Source organism: Apium graveolens, chromosome 7, assembly GCF_009905375.1.
Source record: "Apium graveolens cultivar Ventura chromosome 7, ASM990537v1, whole genome shotgun sequence".
Taxonomy (NCBI): Eukaryota; Viridiplantae; Streptophyta; class Magnoliopsida; order Apiales; family Apiaceae; genus Apium; species Apium graveolens.
The window spans coordinates 67,354,882-67,371,738 of NC_133653.1; the positions used below are offsets into that span (position 1 = coordinate 67,354,882).

The 16,857-nt window shown below is 29.6% G+C and overlaps 1 protein-coding gene across 1 annotated transcript; it reads right to left on the reverse strand.

Moving 5' to 3' along the window:
* Positions 1–11,038: 11,038 nt before the first annotated feature.
* LOC141673707 (uncharacterized) lies at positions 11,039–12,988 on the reverse strand. Its single transcript, XM_074480451.1, has 3 exons — positions 12,845–12,988; positions 12,042–12,419; positions 11,039–11,059 (listed from the first exon to the last, which is right to left on the reverse strand). The coding sequence occupies exons 1-3, from the start codon at positions 12,986–12,988 to the stop codon at positions 11,039–11,041; spliced, it is 543 nt and encodes a 180-aa protein (XP_074336552.1).
* Between the last annotated feature and the right edge of the window lie 3,869 nt (positions 12,989–16,857).

A 16,857-nucleotide genomic window follows, 5' to 3' on the forward strand; every position in this document is an offset into this window, starting at 1 on the left:
TCCTTGACATGCTGCTGATTTTATTTGTGCACCTATCTTGGATATATAATTAACTTGCTAGCTGCTGGTTGAGTGATTGTGGTTGGCATGGACTCGATATAATGGGCTGAGTCCAAAATTAATTGGATAATTAATTGTCTGAGACAGTTTGTAGAAAAAGAATTTGAGAAAGCTGATGAGCTCATGAGCCCAAACTTGCTGCCAATCCATGATTGAACCAGCTCCCTTACATCGTTGGTGACTCGACGGACACTCACCCCGCATTAAAAAAAACAAAATTAAATATTTTAATCAACTAAACTTTATAGTTAATACTACTAAATATTCTTCTACTTAAATTTCGGTGGCAGGGCTGCTGCAGGCAGTCGGGGCCTCCACTCCCTAGTACGGTCGTAAATAAGCCTAAAGCTGTCATCAAAAGTGGTCTTGACTTAAATTTGGATCAATTTGGTTCAAATTTATCCAAAAATGATTTATTAGCCGGTTCAAATTTACGTCAATAAATAATGCATATATAAATTTAGGCTACTCAATGTTATTATATATTTATTATGTAGTTTTATAATATTTGTTATTTTTCTTAGGTCATGTTTATTTAACGGTATTAAGCTGGGAATAGGATTATAATTCTTTAAATTTTTCAATCTCATGTTTGTTTTGTAAAAAATTAGTGAAGAGTTATTTAAGAATTATAATCCTTTAAATTAGTCTATCCCATGTTTGTTTTGTGGGAGAAGATGATAGGACTATAATCTCATCTAATGCTTGGTGGAAGGAGGTATTGTTTTATACCCTTCTACAAGTCATTTTTTAAAAAATTATAATCCCCTCATTGTTATCCCATATGAAACAAACATAGGATTGGAAAATTTAAAGAACTATATTACAATCTCAAGTACTATCCCACAAAACAAACATATGATAAAATTTTAAAGGATTATATTCCAATCATACACTTAATCCTTCCAAACAAACTTAGGATATGATTATTTAATCCATAGGACTAATTTTGATGGGATTAGTTATCCCCGGATTATTATCCGGATTAAAATCCCACGAAACAAACATGACCTTATAGTTAATTGAATGTAATATTATTTTTTTATTATTTTTTTGTTTAAATTTAATGTTTTTGTAAATTTATAAATTTATTAAATTTTATATTAATATGGTATCTGATTCATTTGTGTCCAATAAAATTAATAGGTATGCGAACTAGTATCCAAGTATTAAAATAATAATATCTAAATACTTGAAAGAATATAATATAGATATATGAATTTGTACTTTTAGACCAAACTGTTTAGAATAGAAAATTATCTTGTTCCAAATTTTGGTTATGATTTAAGCCAAGAACCTTGGCCCCGGTCGGGGTTGCCCTAACCCGTCTAACTGTTCATGTTTCCATATTTATATTGTTGATTTTAGATGTTTTATTAAAGGTTATACGTGGTTAGAATGAGAAATCAGATTAAAATGGTAGAAATTTTAGGTATCATTTTGTATATTATATGTTTTGTAAAAGAATATATATTTGATTTAAAATATTTTTAAATTATAGATTTTAACTAATTTGTAATATTAATTAATTAGTTACTTAATTAATTTAATATATTGTTGGTTATTTATATTTGTATTAAACACTTACAAATTAGGGTTCAATAAATGATAAAATAACAAAATAAATTTGATTCCCATTCCCGGCACGATCAAAGCCCGGCCCGGGCTTCGGGTCTCGACGGCCCCTATATTTTTAGGCAAAGTCCGGTCCGGCCCGGTTAAAAACTTGGGCTTCGGCCCGGCCCGACCCGGTTAAAAACCCGAAAAAGCTCAGTTATAATCTGATTATTCTAATATATTTTCTTATATATTTATAAATTCACATTTACTATAAATATAAATAATACTTTAAACACATATATATTTACATATTTGTGATTAATAATATTATTTATATAAATCGTTGCACAAATCATGAAAGAAGATATAATAAGTACACTATATATATTTGGATATCATTGTTATGAATATTTGGATATCATTGTTATCATAACAATATGATAAAACATATTATTCTATAAATATGTTTATTTTTTGCAGAACTTAAATGTTTTCAACAAAGTAATGTTTTCATAAAATATTTCATGTAAACTAATACATTTTTACGATGATCTAGTTGCTAACACATGTATTATTCGGAATTTCTAATAATACTCAATCCAATTTAAATTAGAAAAAAGTCTGGCCCGAAAAAAGCCCGATTAGGCCCGCCTCGAGGGTCCAAACGGGCTCTGACATTTCCGGAAAGTCCGGTCCGGCCCGGTCAAAATCAAAACCCGAAAAATCCGGTCCGGTCAAAGCCCGGGATTTTTAAGTCCCGATCAAAACCCGGCCCGGTGTGCTTTTTGTGCATCTCTAATGGCAGGACGGTAACGAGTGTGGAATTTCAAATAGGATATAATCGAGCTGGGTAAAGTAATCAGTTTAAACCTCTCTTTGAACTCTACTATTTAAATTTCTTGACAAACTTGCTTCCATTCTTAATTAATAATAGTCGATCAAAAAAATTATGTTTATAAATAAAATATTAATTTGATGATGTATTTTTATATATATTTGTTATAAATGTACTGATTACATAAAAATTATAAACTATACTGTTACACGTTCACTCCTAGTTAATTCTTGGATATTTTTTTTTTAAAAAAAATTAATAATAAACTTTCATATATTTACATTAAAAAATTATATTAATCATATATTATCCGGAAAAAAAACAAAAAAATAGGTGTGGGAAACGAGGGGTATTGTAAATACCGCCCTGCATGCATTTGTACCACTACTAATCAGTTAACAAGTCCAAAACGGCACGCTACAATATTTGACAATAAATTTATCGCAAAAGAAAAAAAAACTATTTGACAATAAATTTAGGCCACCAAAGTTGGCAAAGAACCTGAAAGTAACGGATGATACCAACTTAAGAAAAAGGTTAGTCTTTATAGTACAGCTACTGGTGTTTCAGGCTTCCACCTACCAACCTGCAAAGGCGGCGTTGAGCTGCAAAATTTATTTGCTTGGTACTTCTTCCTATCGCAACTCTTTGATTTTCTTTTATTTTTTTTTAAAAAATATTAGGGTAAATAAAATTATGATCAACATCCCATAATTCTGTTCGGTCATTATATAGTAATATATAGTAATGAAAAATGAAACTCTGATATTCATCTTATTCTATCTTTTTTAACAATAATTACAAATTCGAATGAAATAGGGAACAAATTTGATGTCATTGATTTTAGTATTGTTTTTTTGGAAGCAATTTTAGTATTGTTGTTGTAAAAGTATTGTTTGATTATTTTATTTTAGTGTATGACAAAAAGAAAGTGAAAAAGAAAATCTAGGGTAAGTTATTGTGGGCATTACTTTTTGCTAAATTGTTGCCGACATTCTTCCCATTACTTATTTACACGCATAATTTATTTATTTACTTCATATATTATTAGAAAAATAGATAAATAAATTGTTGGGAAATTAGGTTCTTTACCGTAATGGTTGGTTTGATTTGTACATGTAGTTTTTATTATTGGAACTTGTTTTCGTTTGTTTGTGGGGAGGTGTTTTAAAATTAGTTTATTCAGCCATGATTTGCAACCGTCTTTTAAACGTACTTTTAAATAGAATAAAGAAAGTTAAATTTTTGATTTTGTATCAGTCATTCTGAATAATAATTTTGAAGAAGTATCATCTTCTTTTTCAGAAACTCTTCTACGATTTTCTTGTCATCTGAGCTCTTGATTCTAATCCAATATCTAATTTTTCAGAACTCTTCTACGATTTTATTGTCATCGAAACTCTTGATTCCAAATCAATGTCTAGTAAATCGCGCTTCGCTGCTGTAACACTCCTTCTTTAAATAGAAGGACATCTATACTATATTATAATAGACGAAACATTAAAAATTTGGTAGTTGATCGATCAGTACTTGCTAAAATTACTTATTTACCCTTAATTATTATTCTAATTCTAATTGGTTCGTTGGTCGATCAGTTAATTCCAATTGTAATTGATATTGGAGTCAATTTTCTCCACCAATTTAAATTATATTTCATATCTAACTCTATATCATTATTAATTGATATTAAAATCAACTTCTGCTACCAATTTTAAATTTTAATTCATATTTAGTTTTATATTATTCTTATTGATATTTCGGACTAAAATCAATTTAAACAAATTAAATATAATTATTTAAATTTAATTTGATATAATGTGCCTCAGACGAAGAAAAAATAATAAATAATACTTATACGGCTAAAAAATTACATTGAACTATAATAATAAAAATAATATATATTAGTCATCCAAGTTTAAAAAAATAATATTATACAATTGATCCAAACTAAGACAAAATTATAATTAAAATATAATTCAACCAACTAAAATAAAATTATATATATATTAATTATCCAAGCTAAAAAAAATTATATTATTGATGCGGACATAAAAAGTTAAAATTAAACTAAAAATAATTAGTTGAATTTGGTTGTAGAAATGGGTCTCGCGATAAAATAAAATAATGTAAACCACTTATACGGGATAAATCAAATTAATATTAAATTATGCATAATTCGTATACATTGCTACTTGATGAAATTATTTAAGTACCCTTAATTAATTATTCTAATTCTAATTGGTTAGTTGGTCGATGGGTCAATTCGAATACTAATTGATATTTGAGTCAACTTCATCTATCAATTTAAATTTAAACTCTATATCATTATTAATTGACATTCAACTTCTTCTACCAATATTATTTTGATTGATATTTCTGACTAAAATCAATTTAAACAAACTAAAAGGGATCAAAATACTATTGATCCGACTTAAAAATTATACTATTGAATTAGGACAAACAAAATAACCTATACTATTATATTAAAAATAAAATAATGAAAGTTTGGTTGGTAGTCGGTATGGTCATCGTAATTATAGTAATATAAAAAAAACACTCTCATAAATAGATTATTATTCATAATATAATTATATAAATACAAATAGAATTGTAATATATCTAATGGTTTTGATTTAAACAAAAAAAATATATTATATTAAATAAAATTATACTATTGATTCAATTATAAATAATAAATAAAAAAAATTACGTACAATTAGTTGAATTTGCAGCCTCGGATTAAAATAAAGTAATAAAGACCAAAAAAAATTGAAAGAAAATTTGTTTGGTCGATATACTGTCATGAGACTAAAACAAAAAAATAAACGAGTTAAAAAAAATAAATTAAAAGTAAATTCGTTTGACAAATATAATGTCATCAGACTAAAATAAAATATACATATTATCAATTCGGTATAAAACATAACAATATTCATTCCGGGCTAAAATGAAATTAAACAAAAAACTAAATATAATTAGATGAATTTGATTGACATAACGGGTCTGAAACTAAAACCGATATAATAAATACTACCGATCTAGCTAAAAAGTATTTTATCAAACAGGGCTACAACATAATGCGTTGGTCGATATAATGTTATCAGAATATAATAAAATATGTTTACAATTCGCTTTAAAACAAAATAATATTTAACCACGGCTAAAATAAAATTAAAAACAAACTAAATATAATTAGATGGTTGATATAACGGGCTAAACCTAAAACAAAATAATGTATATTATTGATCTACGCTAAAACTAAAATTAAATTCAAACTAAAGGTAATTCTTATATTATTAATTCGTGTTAAGATAAAATTAAAGTTTACCTAATTCGTTATTAGGTATAATGATTGTGGGATAATTGGGATTTAACCCTAATAGCTGAAATATTAAAATTTTGATTCCAGATTTGTGCGTAAAATGTTTAGATTTATATAATTACGGGGTTTTTCCAATTTTTATAATATCCAAAACTATTTTTATAAAATGAAAATAGAGTTGATTCATTAGTCTGTATAATTGCGTCACACAAAAATAAATTAATACATGTTATTCATCCGGGCTAAAAACAATAATACAATTGATTCATGATAAATCAAAATCAAAGAAAATAATTATACCCGCTAAAATAAAATAATATTTACTTTTGTTAGGGTTAACAAAATTTTTTATAATTGATACATAAACTTTTTATCATTGATTAGGGTTTAAAAAAATTAAACCAAAATAAATTTAAATATAATTAGTTAGATTTGTTCGGTATACAAAAGTAAAGATAATTCGTTTACTATTAATATGAGCTAAAATTTATCTTTTAGTTAATACATAGTTATCTTTTGTAAATACACCTATGAATTTGAACAAAATTAAATATTTCAATCCGTGATATTTATTTAAAAATTAGAATTTCGCTAAATTATACACATAAATATTTAAAATAATTATGAAATTATATTATCAAAAATTTCTAATAAAAAATTTCAGAACTTAAAATTTTCACTTCATATTGAATTCAAAAATTATATAATATTAAAAACAATTCGTGCATCGCACGAGTTTTATACTAGTATTACTTAAAATCCATAAACCTGCAAACTGAACACTAATATATTTCTAAACAATGATTAAACAGTCTAAAAATCTTCAAAAATAATATTAAATCTCCAATCTATTTAACCTAATATTATAAAAAATTAGAATTTCGCTAAATTATACACATAAATATTTAAAATAATTATGAAATTATATTATCAAAAATTTCTAATAAAAAATTTCAGAACTTAAAATTTTCACTTCATATTGAATTCAAAAATTATATAATATTAAAAACAATTCGTGCATCGCACGAGTTTTATACTAGTATTACTTAAAATCCATAAACCTGCAAACTGAACACTAATATATTTCTAAACAATGATTAAACAGTCTAAAAATCTTCAAAAATAATATTAAATCTCCAATCTATTTAACCCAATATTATAAATGCCGAAATCTCAAAATAAATAAGTTTAGATAATGATAAGGTTCGAAATCCTAATCAACGAAATGTGGTAGCTCTCCATCATACAGTACCAGATCCCCCTAAGCAGTTGCCATAAAAAGAATACGGCATGAGCCGAACCGCCGGTACGGATTTGGAATATAATTTATAAAACAAAAATCAGAAATGAAGATTTCACAATTTATAACAAAAAAAATAATTTAAAAAAACAAGTATGGCTGAAACAACAAAGGGTTGTGATATTTTATACCGAGACCAGAACAAATACAAATACACACAGCATAGGGTACCTAATGCGTGCAATATAATGGATAACGTGTACGGCATATACAACATCACCATCAATCAAATCAAAAATCAAAATCCCAGTGCACCCACGTATCCTGAAATAAATATCAAATGGCCAAAACATTCTCCCAAAAGCTAACAGAAGGATACGACGTGACCATTCCCACTGTCACAGAAGTGTCATGTCACTGGTGCCGCAATGACATAGCTATATGACCCTACAGCGGGTTAACTCGGTATTCCGAGTTCACTCTAAGGGTCTAAACGAAAAATAATATTTCTCGCAAAATTTAAAAAAAATCACCTGAGACAAATAATTCAGATTTCAAAAGCAGAGTGTGTCATAAATAATTTTTGAAAACCGAATAAAAGATATTTAAAATTTTCCAAATCAATTTTAAAATAATTTTCGAAAGTCAAAACAGTCAAATCAAATATTAATAGAACGAGTAAGATTCAGAACTAAACGAATTAAATATATTTAAATGCTAAGAGGAATAGCGCCGAATAAAAAGGGAACATAATTCGTACCTTAAGATATTGCAAACTCTAACACTAATAAGATCCGCAAACGCTCCGTTAAATCTTCCGACCCCGATCTAAAAACAAAATTGTATTTTACGATTAATATCCATATGTTTACTCATGTTCATTTATTAATTAATTATTACTTCTTATAAATTGTTTACATGATTAAAATTATTTCTTTTTATTAGTTTTTGCTACTCTAGGTTGCGACCATAGACTAAACTGAGGTTATTTAACTAGTTTGGCCATAACCACTCCAATATTATGTATTAAGTCTACTACTTGAAGGTGATCAGTGATCATGTTTATAAAATAAAAACAAACTAATTAATATCCAAAATGAATAAAACACCTGGACTCATACGTGACCTGACTAAGCATTTGTAAACTCCCACTGCCTTGACCAGCCAGTAAATTGACGTATATATTAAATTGACGTATATATTACTTTATTAATGATCTCAACAGAAGTCATAGCAAAAGGAAAAGTAAATACAATATTTGACTATATTATATATTTTGGCTAAATATGTCCATATTGACGTTAATTATTATTATTATTTTTTAACTAATGCACTTACATTAAATAATTATACAACATGTCACAAGTTACATAACTCCATTAATGTATAAATTAGAGTCAAGTCATGTAAATGTAAGAACTGAATAAATTGAATTATTAATTATTTTCAAACAAAATTTATAAACAAATTATCATTTATGATATTAGTTGAACAAAGGAGCACAAGATTGACACTTAAAACAAATTAAAAAGAAATCGGCGCAAGTCATGAATATAATATATTAAATTCAAACTTTGCAACTTAGATACGTTAGTAAACTAAGAGTATTACAACACGAAATTGTAGAGACATAGCTCTATATTAATAAAATAATAAATCAAAATCGAACAATGTAATATCCCGTAATTTTTAGAATAATAATAATAATAGGATATTGAAAAAAAGGGATTAAAATTTGATTAAGATTAGGATTTAACATTGGATTAGACTAATGAGCCTAAAATTTGGATCAGATTCTAATACGGATAACTTGGTGGTTAAGAAATAGGATTTTGTATTGTTATAAATACACCATATTCGTCTTCCACGTTTTTAATATCAAAATTCGTGGGCTTTATACATATAAATCAGCAATTTTGTAAAATTCGTAGAAAATTTATCGTAAGTAAGATTTTAGTGATTCTAGACTTTTCGGAAAGGTCTTTTCATTCTCTACAACTTTCTTGTTTCGTGTTTTTCAAGATAAGGTTTTTTAGAGGGTCAAAAAGAGTAAATTCAGATCTGGTCAGGTTTTGAGGTAAGTTTTCGATCGATCTTACTAGTATTTTCAAAATTATGTATTATGCGTGTATATTTAATTATCAAAATATGGGTTAAGTGATGATATATTTGAAAGTGTTGTGTGTTATAGTATAAGTACTATTGTATATATGTTGTATCGAGACGATAATTTTGGATCTCTGATTTATGTCATAGTTTGTGAAAATATCGAATAAGAACTTGGGACCGCAGTCACCGGATTGTAGTGACAATTGTTTTGAAAATTTAGGACCGTTATCACTGGGTTGTAGTGGTCGTGGCATGAGTTATTGATTTTGAATTATTGTTGTTTATGTGATATGTGTATTGTGTGTATCAAATAAGAATAAGAATAAGAAAGTGTATCGAAAGTGTTTATTGCGTATGTCGTTATCGTATCGTATAAATTATCATATTTTGTTATATGTGCATATGTTACTTGGACTCTAGTTGGATCGATTATTTTCTTGCTGGGCCGTGTACCTCATTACTTGCAATTTCAGGTTTCATCTAAGAGTTCGAGTTGGATAGCATTGGAGTTTGAGGACTTAGGATTGGAGTAGATTGACTTTTGGACTTCTGTTAGCTGCGCTTTTGTAATAATAGTCAGCTTTGTAATAGAATTTCGTAATATTAAATTTGTTTTGTATTGGTTTTGATTTAGAGTTAATAGTCCGGAAGTGCCGGCTGTTGCAGTTGGTATCAAGAGCAGGTTGTCCTTCAGAGTGTATTAGGTATGAGACTAGTACATTCCCTAAAATTCGATCTTGTGAACCATAATTTGACCTTTGGTAAATCAAGGGGTGGATGTGTTACGAATTTAAGGATTGTTGTAAATTTGGGGACCAAATTCTTTTAAGGAGGGTAGTATGTAATATCCCGTAATTTTTAGAATAATAATAATAATAGGATATTGAAAAAAAGAGATTAAAATTTGATTAAGATTATGATTTAAAATTGAATTAAACTAATGAGCCTAAAATTTGGATCATAATCTAATACGGATAACTTGGTGGTTAAGAAATAGAGTTTTGTATCGTTATAAATACACCATATTCATCTTTCTTGTTTTTAATATCAAAATTCGTAGGGCTTTATACACATAAATCATTAATTTTGTAAAATTCGTAGAAAATTCCTCGTAAGTCGTATTTTGGTGATTCTGGACTTTTCGGAAATGTTTTTTCATTCTCTACAACTTTAGTGTTTCGTGTTTTTCAATATAACATTGGTTAGAGGGTCCAAAAGAATAAATTAAGATCTGGTCAGGTTTTGAGGTAAGTTTTCGATCGATCTTACTAGTGTTTTCAAAATTATGTATTATGTGTGTATATTTGATTATCAAAATATTGGCTAAGTGATGATATATTTGAAAGTGTTGTATGTTATAGTTTACGTATTGTTGTATATATGTTGTATCGAGACGATAATTTTGGATCTCTGATTTATGCCATGGTTTATGAAAATATCGAATAAGAACTTGGGACCGCAGTCACCGGATTGTAGTGACATTTTTCTGAAAATTTAGGACCGTTATCACCGAGTTGTAGTGGTCATGGCATGAGTTATTGATTTTGAATTATTGTTGTTTATGTGATATGTATATTGTGTGTATCAAATAAGAATAAGAATAAGAAAGTGTATATAAAGTGTTTGTTTCGTATGTCGTTATCGTATCGTATAGATTATCGTATTTTGTTATATGTGTATATGTTACTTGGCCTACTAGTTGGATCGATTGTTTTCTTGATGGGCTGTGTAGCTCATTACTTACAATTTCAGGTTTCATCTAAGAGTTCGAGTTGGATAGCATTAGAGTTTAAGGACTTAGGATTGGAGTAGATTGACTTTTGGACATCTGTTAGCTGCGCTTTTGTAATAGTCATCTTTTTAATAGAATTTTGGATTAATTATTATATTATATTTTAGTTTTGATTTAGAATTAATAGTCCGGAAGTGCGGACTGTTACAAACAAACAATATAGTGCACACTTTGTAATATATGTACCTAATATAATGGTATTTTAAACTTGAAACCATGATTGACTTTAATGTCACAAAACTACTATCTTCCCTTCAGTGCAGATGCACACGCACATAACACTATAAATTGCATAATATGTTATTATATTCAATTAATTTCCTAACAATATACCAGTAGTAGTAGTAGTACCTACTCGTTCTTGTTGATATAGGTTAGAAGAGGAGTGGATCAAATAAGCTATAATATCAAGCAAGCCCTCTGCCTTGTCTTCTCTGTTTCTCTCTCTCCCGTTGTCTCACGTCTTAGGGTTTTATTATTAGACTCTGTACTTGAATAATGATTGATGTGTTGATATATATATTTATATATTGCACAAAGTATACTATAACTATTAGAATTAGAGTTGTATTAATTAAATAAATATTATTATCACTCCTTTTCTTTTTCTAATTTAATCATATATATTTAATAACTTATTCTTATTCCAAATTGAATCTAAAACTTATACTTATTCTTATTATTACTATTATTATTATCATTATTATTATTATTATTATTATTTTATAAATTTAAAATTATTTTGAAATTTTAAAATTATTGATAATTCAGGTATATTACATATATACCCCTTTAAAAAGGATTCCGTCCCCGGAATCAAACGAAATCAAATACTCATACCTGAATCGAATAAATACGGATATTTCTCACGAATAGATTCTTCTAATTCCCAAGTAGCCTCTCTCTCCGGATGATTTTTCCATAAAACTTTCACAAACGGAATGGTGTTCTTCTTCAAAACTCGCTCCTCTCGAGCTAAGATAGCCTCAGCTTCTTTCTCACATGAAAGATCCTCTATAATCTTATGTAATGGATATTGAACCTTATGTAATGGATATTGAACTATATGTAATGGATGATATTTATAGCCCCTCAAAACCGACGCATGTAACACATTATGCACATGAGATAACTGTGATGGCAACACAAATCTGTATGACACTTCCCCCATCTTCTCCATAACATCGAAAGGTCCAACATATCTCGGACTAAGCTTCCCCTTCATACCAAAATGCTTAACACCCTTACAAGGAGACACCTTCAATAACACATGATCACCTGGCTCAAATCCACCAAACTTCCGATATTGGTCCGCATAACTCTTTTGACGTGATCGAGCTTCCTTCAAATTTTCTTTAACTTTCTCCACCTTCTCATTAGTGATTCTAACTAACTCTGGGCATTCAATGACCTTCTCACTACCCTCATCCCAACAAGATGGTGCTCTACACCTTCTACCATATAAAGCCTCAAATGGTGGATACCAATACTCGTGTGCCAACTATCATTATACGAAAACTCAACAAAATACAAATATTTATCCCAATCATTTGTCTACTCCAAAGCACAAGCCCACAACATATCATCCAATGTATGAATTGTCCTATCTGATTTTCCATCGATATGTGGATTATAAGCTGTACTAAAATTAAGCCTCGTACCCCATGTTTACTGGAACCCCTTCCAAAAATATGATGTAAACCTTATATCCCTGTCAGAAACTATCGACATAGGAACACCATGAAGTCTAACAATATCTCACTGAAAAATCTCTGCCAACTCACGAACATGAGTAATCTCTCTAATAGGCAAGAAGTAAGCGGACTTAGTAAGGCTATCAACCACCACCCATATGGCATTATTCTTCTTGAAAGTTCTCGGCAAATGAGTCACAAAATCCATAGTAATGTTTTCTCACTTCCAAACTGGGATATCAAGCTGTTGCAACAACCCATTAGGCATCTGATGGTCTATCTTCACTTGTTGACATTTAAGACATTTTCCCATAAATTCAGCTATGTCTCCCTTCATTCCACTCCACCAAAATTGCTTCTTCAAATCTCCATACATCTTAGTGAAACCTGGATGAATAGAAAATGAAGAACTATGAGCCTTCTTCAAAATTTTCCTCATAAATCATCGGGTCTGAAGGAACACACAATTTACTACCCAACCATATCACGCCCTCATCATCAACACGAAAATATTTTTGCTTGCCAACTGCCGCCTCTGATCTAATAGCGTCGAAACCTGTATCATTCTTCTGAGCTTCCTTAACCCTTGAAACAAGTTTTGGTTCCACTTTCAAACTTGGCTACCACTTGATCTGGTAACATACAACTCAACACCCAAACGCTCTAAATATGAAATAAGGCGCGGCTGAGTAATGAGAGATGAAATACTCCCCAAGTTCTTCCTAATAAGAGCGTCTGCTATAACATTTGCCTTTCCTGGATGGTACTAAATATTAGCATCATAATCTTTAAGAAGTTCAAGCCACCTCCGCTGCCTCATGTTAAGCTCCTTCTGAGTAAAAATGTATTTCAGACTCTTGTGATCAGTAAAGATGTCACAAGCCTCACCATACAAATAATATCTCCAAATCTTCAAAGTAAAGACCACTGCTGCTAACTCTAAGTCATGGGTAGGATAGTTCATCACATAGGGTTTAAGCTGCCTAGAGGCATAAAAAATCACTTTCCCATGCTGTATAAGAACACACATCAATCCTCTCTTAGAGACATCACTGTACACCTGAAAACCTCCACTTCCTGATGGTAAAACAAGTATTAGAGCGGACATCAACCTCTTCTTCAACTCTTGAAAGCTCTTCTCACGATCATCATTTCACTCGAACTTAATGCCCTTCATCATGAGTTGAGTCAATGGAAAAGCTATGGAATAAAAACCCTTCACAAAGCGCCTATAGTAACCTACTAAACCCAAGAAACTCCTAACCTATGTCATGTTGCTAAGTCCGGGCCAATTAATAATAGACTTAACTTTCGCAGGATCCAATTCAATGCCTCTACCAGATACAATATTCCCCAAAAATGCAACCTCCTCCAACCAGAAGTCACACTTTGAAAATTTCACAAATAACTTCTTCTCCCTCAAAATTTCAAGTACGGTACGCGAATGCTGAAGGGTTTCGAGCACATAAACGCAACGGAAACAGTAATTAAAAATGTAAAAATCAGAATTTTCGAAACCACCACAGGATCCATGTGAAAAATAATTATTTAATTCGTAGATCAGATTGTTTACCTTAAGAAGCTTTACAAATTGGTTAATTAATAGAGATCCAAAGCTTGTTTAATCACCACGCATCCCGCTCTCGCGATCTACGCTCTATCGGTATCCGTATAAATGCTTGAACTCAAGGGTTGGATGTGTACTAGCACAAAATCGTTTCTTCTTGCTCTCTCCATCTTCTCTCTTGGTGGCTAGGGTTTTTGGTAAAAGTCTTGCATACAAAATCAGCCACACAAGAGATATTATATAGAGAGTATAATAAGAATTATAACTCTTAACTAATTAGGAGTTATTATTAATTTGAAATTCCTATTTGTATAATAATTAAGTCACACTCAATTATTTAACAAATGAATTTCATAACTAATATTAGTAAATTCGAATATCAATATTTATCTAATTAATTCAGTCACACTTAATTAATATTATAAATAATTTGAATTATTTTAATATAATTTAAATCTAATTTAAATTAAATTAAATAATCTTTCAAGAATTCTTAGTGTGTGACCCTATAGGTTATTATTACGTTGGCAACGAATTTGAAATTTAATTTAAAATCGTAAACAATGAGCGGCATCTAGTAATATATCATTGCTACCCAAGTAATAATAATTGAATCGGTGATCGATTAAACCTTTCGTGAATAATGTACAATGTAATATAATCCCTTTAACCAAATATTATAGACTAAACTAGAGGCATATAATATGTTATCCTCATCATATTTTAATCCAAGTTTCCTTGATCAATGAGTAGACTATCATATCAAATCAACATTTGAGCATGACCACGCATTTCATAGTCTAGCTCACACAAGAGGCCAATAATATCACTCCTAAAATAGGAGGGTTAAATCCCATCTAGATCATTCATTTCTCTCATACGATTCATAATATACCTAGTGTCCACTTTTATCATTACCTGGTCAAGGATAACTTTTAATGAAATCAATGTATATTAATTCTCGTATAGAAATATAATGACTTCAGATCTAAGGACCATTACATCATTATCACTGTGAGAATTACTTATGACACAACAAACATGTAGAATCTCAAATTGGGTCTGACCAGCACCATGTACATATACATCTGCCTGTGTTTTTGACTTTAGTATCACTATACCTATGATCAATGAGATGTGATCATCAGACAACAAATACACCAGTGTTAATGCATTATTATTGTTCCTTGATAATAATACTCGACTAGGGACCTTTAGAAATATGATACTATTCTCATAATCTCATTTCTAAGTCACATACTTAGAGATATAGAATTGCATATCATATTCCAAGGACATTTATTAATCTAACATTTATATCGCAGTAAATTAAGAATTAATAAATTATAAATGGAATAATCGATAGAACATAAATATTAATAATACTAATGTCTTAAACTAAAACATTATAGTGTTGTCTCTAGGGCACAAACACTAACAATCTCCCACTTGCACTAGAGCCAATCACCCATGTATCTAATACTCATGGAACTAGTATGACCATCGTGCTTCTTCTATGACAAAGCCTTAGTCAGTGGGTCTGCAACACTATCATTACTATGCACTTTACATTTATATCTCCTTGATTATTAATCTCATTAATAAGGTGATATCTTTTAAGGACATGCCTAAACAGTCTCATTGGCTGTTTCGAAAGCATCAATATATTTCGACTTCCATAGAATCATCAATGTTCTTGCTGTAAACTATTCAAGCTAACATCAATTATATTTAGACAAAACACAAACCAGACATAGACACATAATCATCTTTGCCTATCCAGAAATTAGGTTCAGAAACTAGTATCAATGTAACCCTTTACTACCAGTTCCCTATCTTCTCCATACACCAAAAATAAATCTTTAGTCCTCTTTAAGTACTTAAGAATATTCTTGAAAACTATCCAGTGACCCTCACTGGATTAGACTGGTATCTGATCGTCATGATCAAAGCATACGAAACATCAGGATAAATACATATCATTGTAGACATTATAGATCCAATTGCTGACGTAACTGGAACTTTCTCAAACGACCCTTATCATCTAATGATTTAGGGGGCAATTATCTTTTGAGATCACTATTCCATGAGACATCGAAACATATCCTTTCTTTGTGTCTTGCATCATAAAATGATGTAATATTTTATCAATGTATGTACTCCGACTAGGTCAATTAATCTCTTCAATCTATCTCTATAGATCTTGATCCCAAATATATAGGTAGCATCGCCTAAGTCTTTCATCGAGAAACTATTTCTCAATCAAGTCTTAACTGTCTGTAGAGAAGGTATGTCATTCCATATATGTTATATGTCATCTACATATAATACTAGGAATATCACATGGCTCCCACTAACCTTCTTGCAAACACATGGTTTATCTTCATTTTGAATAAAGCCAAACTCTTTGACCATTTTATCAAAGTGAATATTCATTCTCCTTGAGACTTGCTTCAATATATAAATAGATAAAATCAACTTACAAACTATCTTAGCAAACTTTGGATCGACAAAACCCTCAGGTTGTATCATATATACATCCTCTTCAAGGCTCCCATATAAGAAAGCAGTTTTGACATCCATTTGCCAAATCTCATAGTCAAAGTAAGCAATTGTTGCTAACAAAATCCTGATGGACTTGACCATAGTAACTGGTGAAAAAGTCTCATAATAGTCTA

Bases quoted from the DNA above. Each gene is read 5' to 3' on its own strand.
- LOC141673707 (XM_074480451.1), bottom strand. From the start codon at position 12,988: ATGTATGGAGATTTGAAGAAGCAATTTTGGTGGAGTGGAATGAAGGGA. The intron at 12,420-12,844 runs GTTTGGAAGTGA...GTATAATGATAG, and splicing joins TGCAACAGCTTGATATCCCA to TTGGCACACGAGTATTGGTA. The intron at 11,060-12,041 runs GTGCATAATGTG...TGTTTGTAACAG, and splicing joins TGCCATCACAGTTATCTCAT to TCCGCACTTCCGGACTATTA.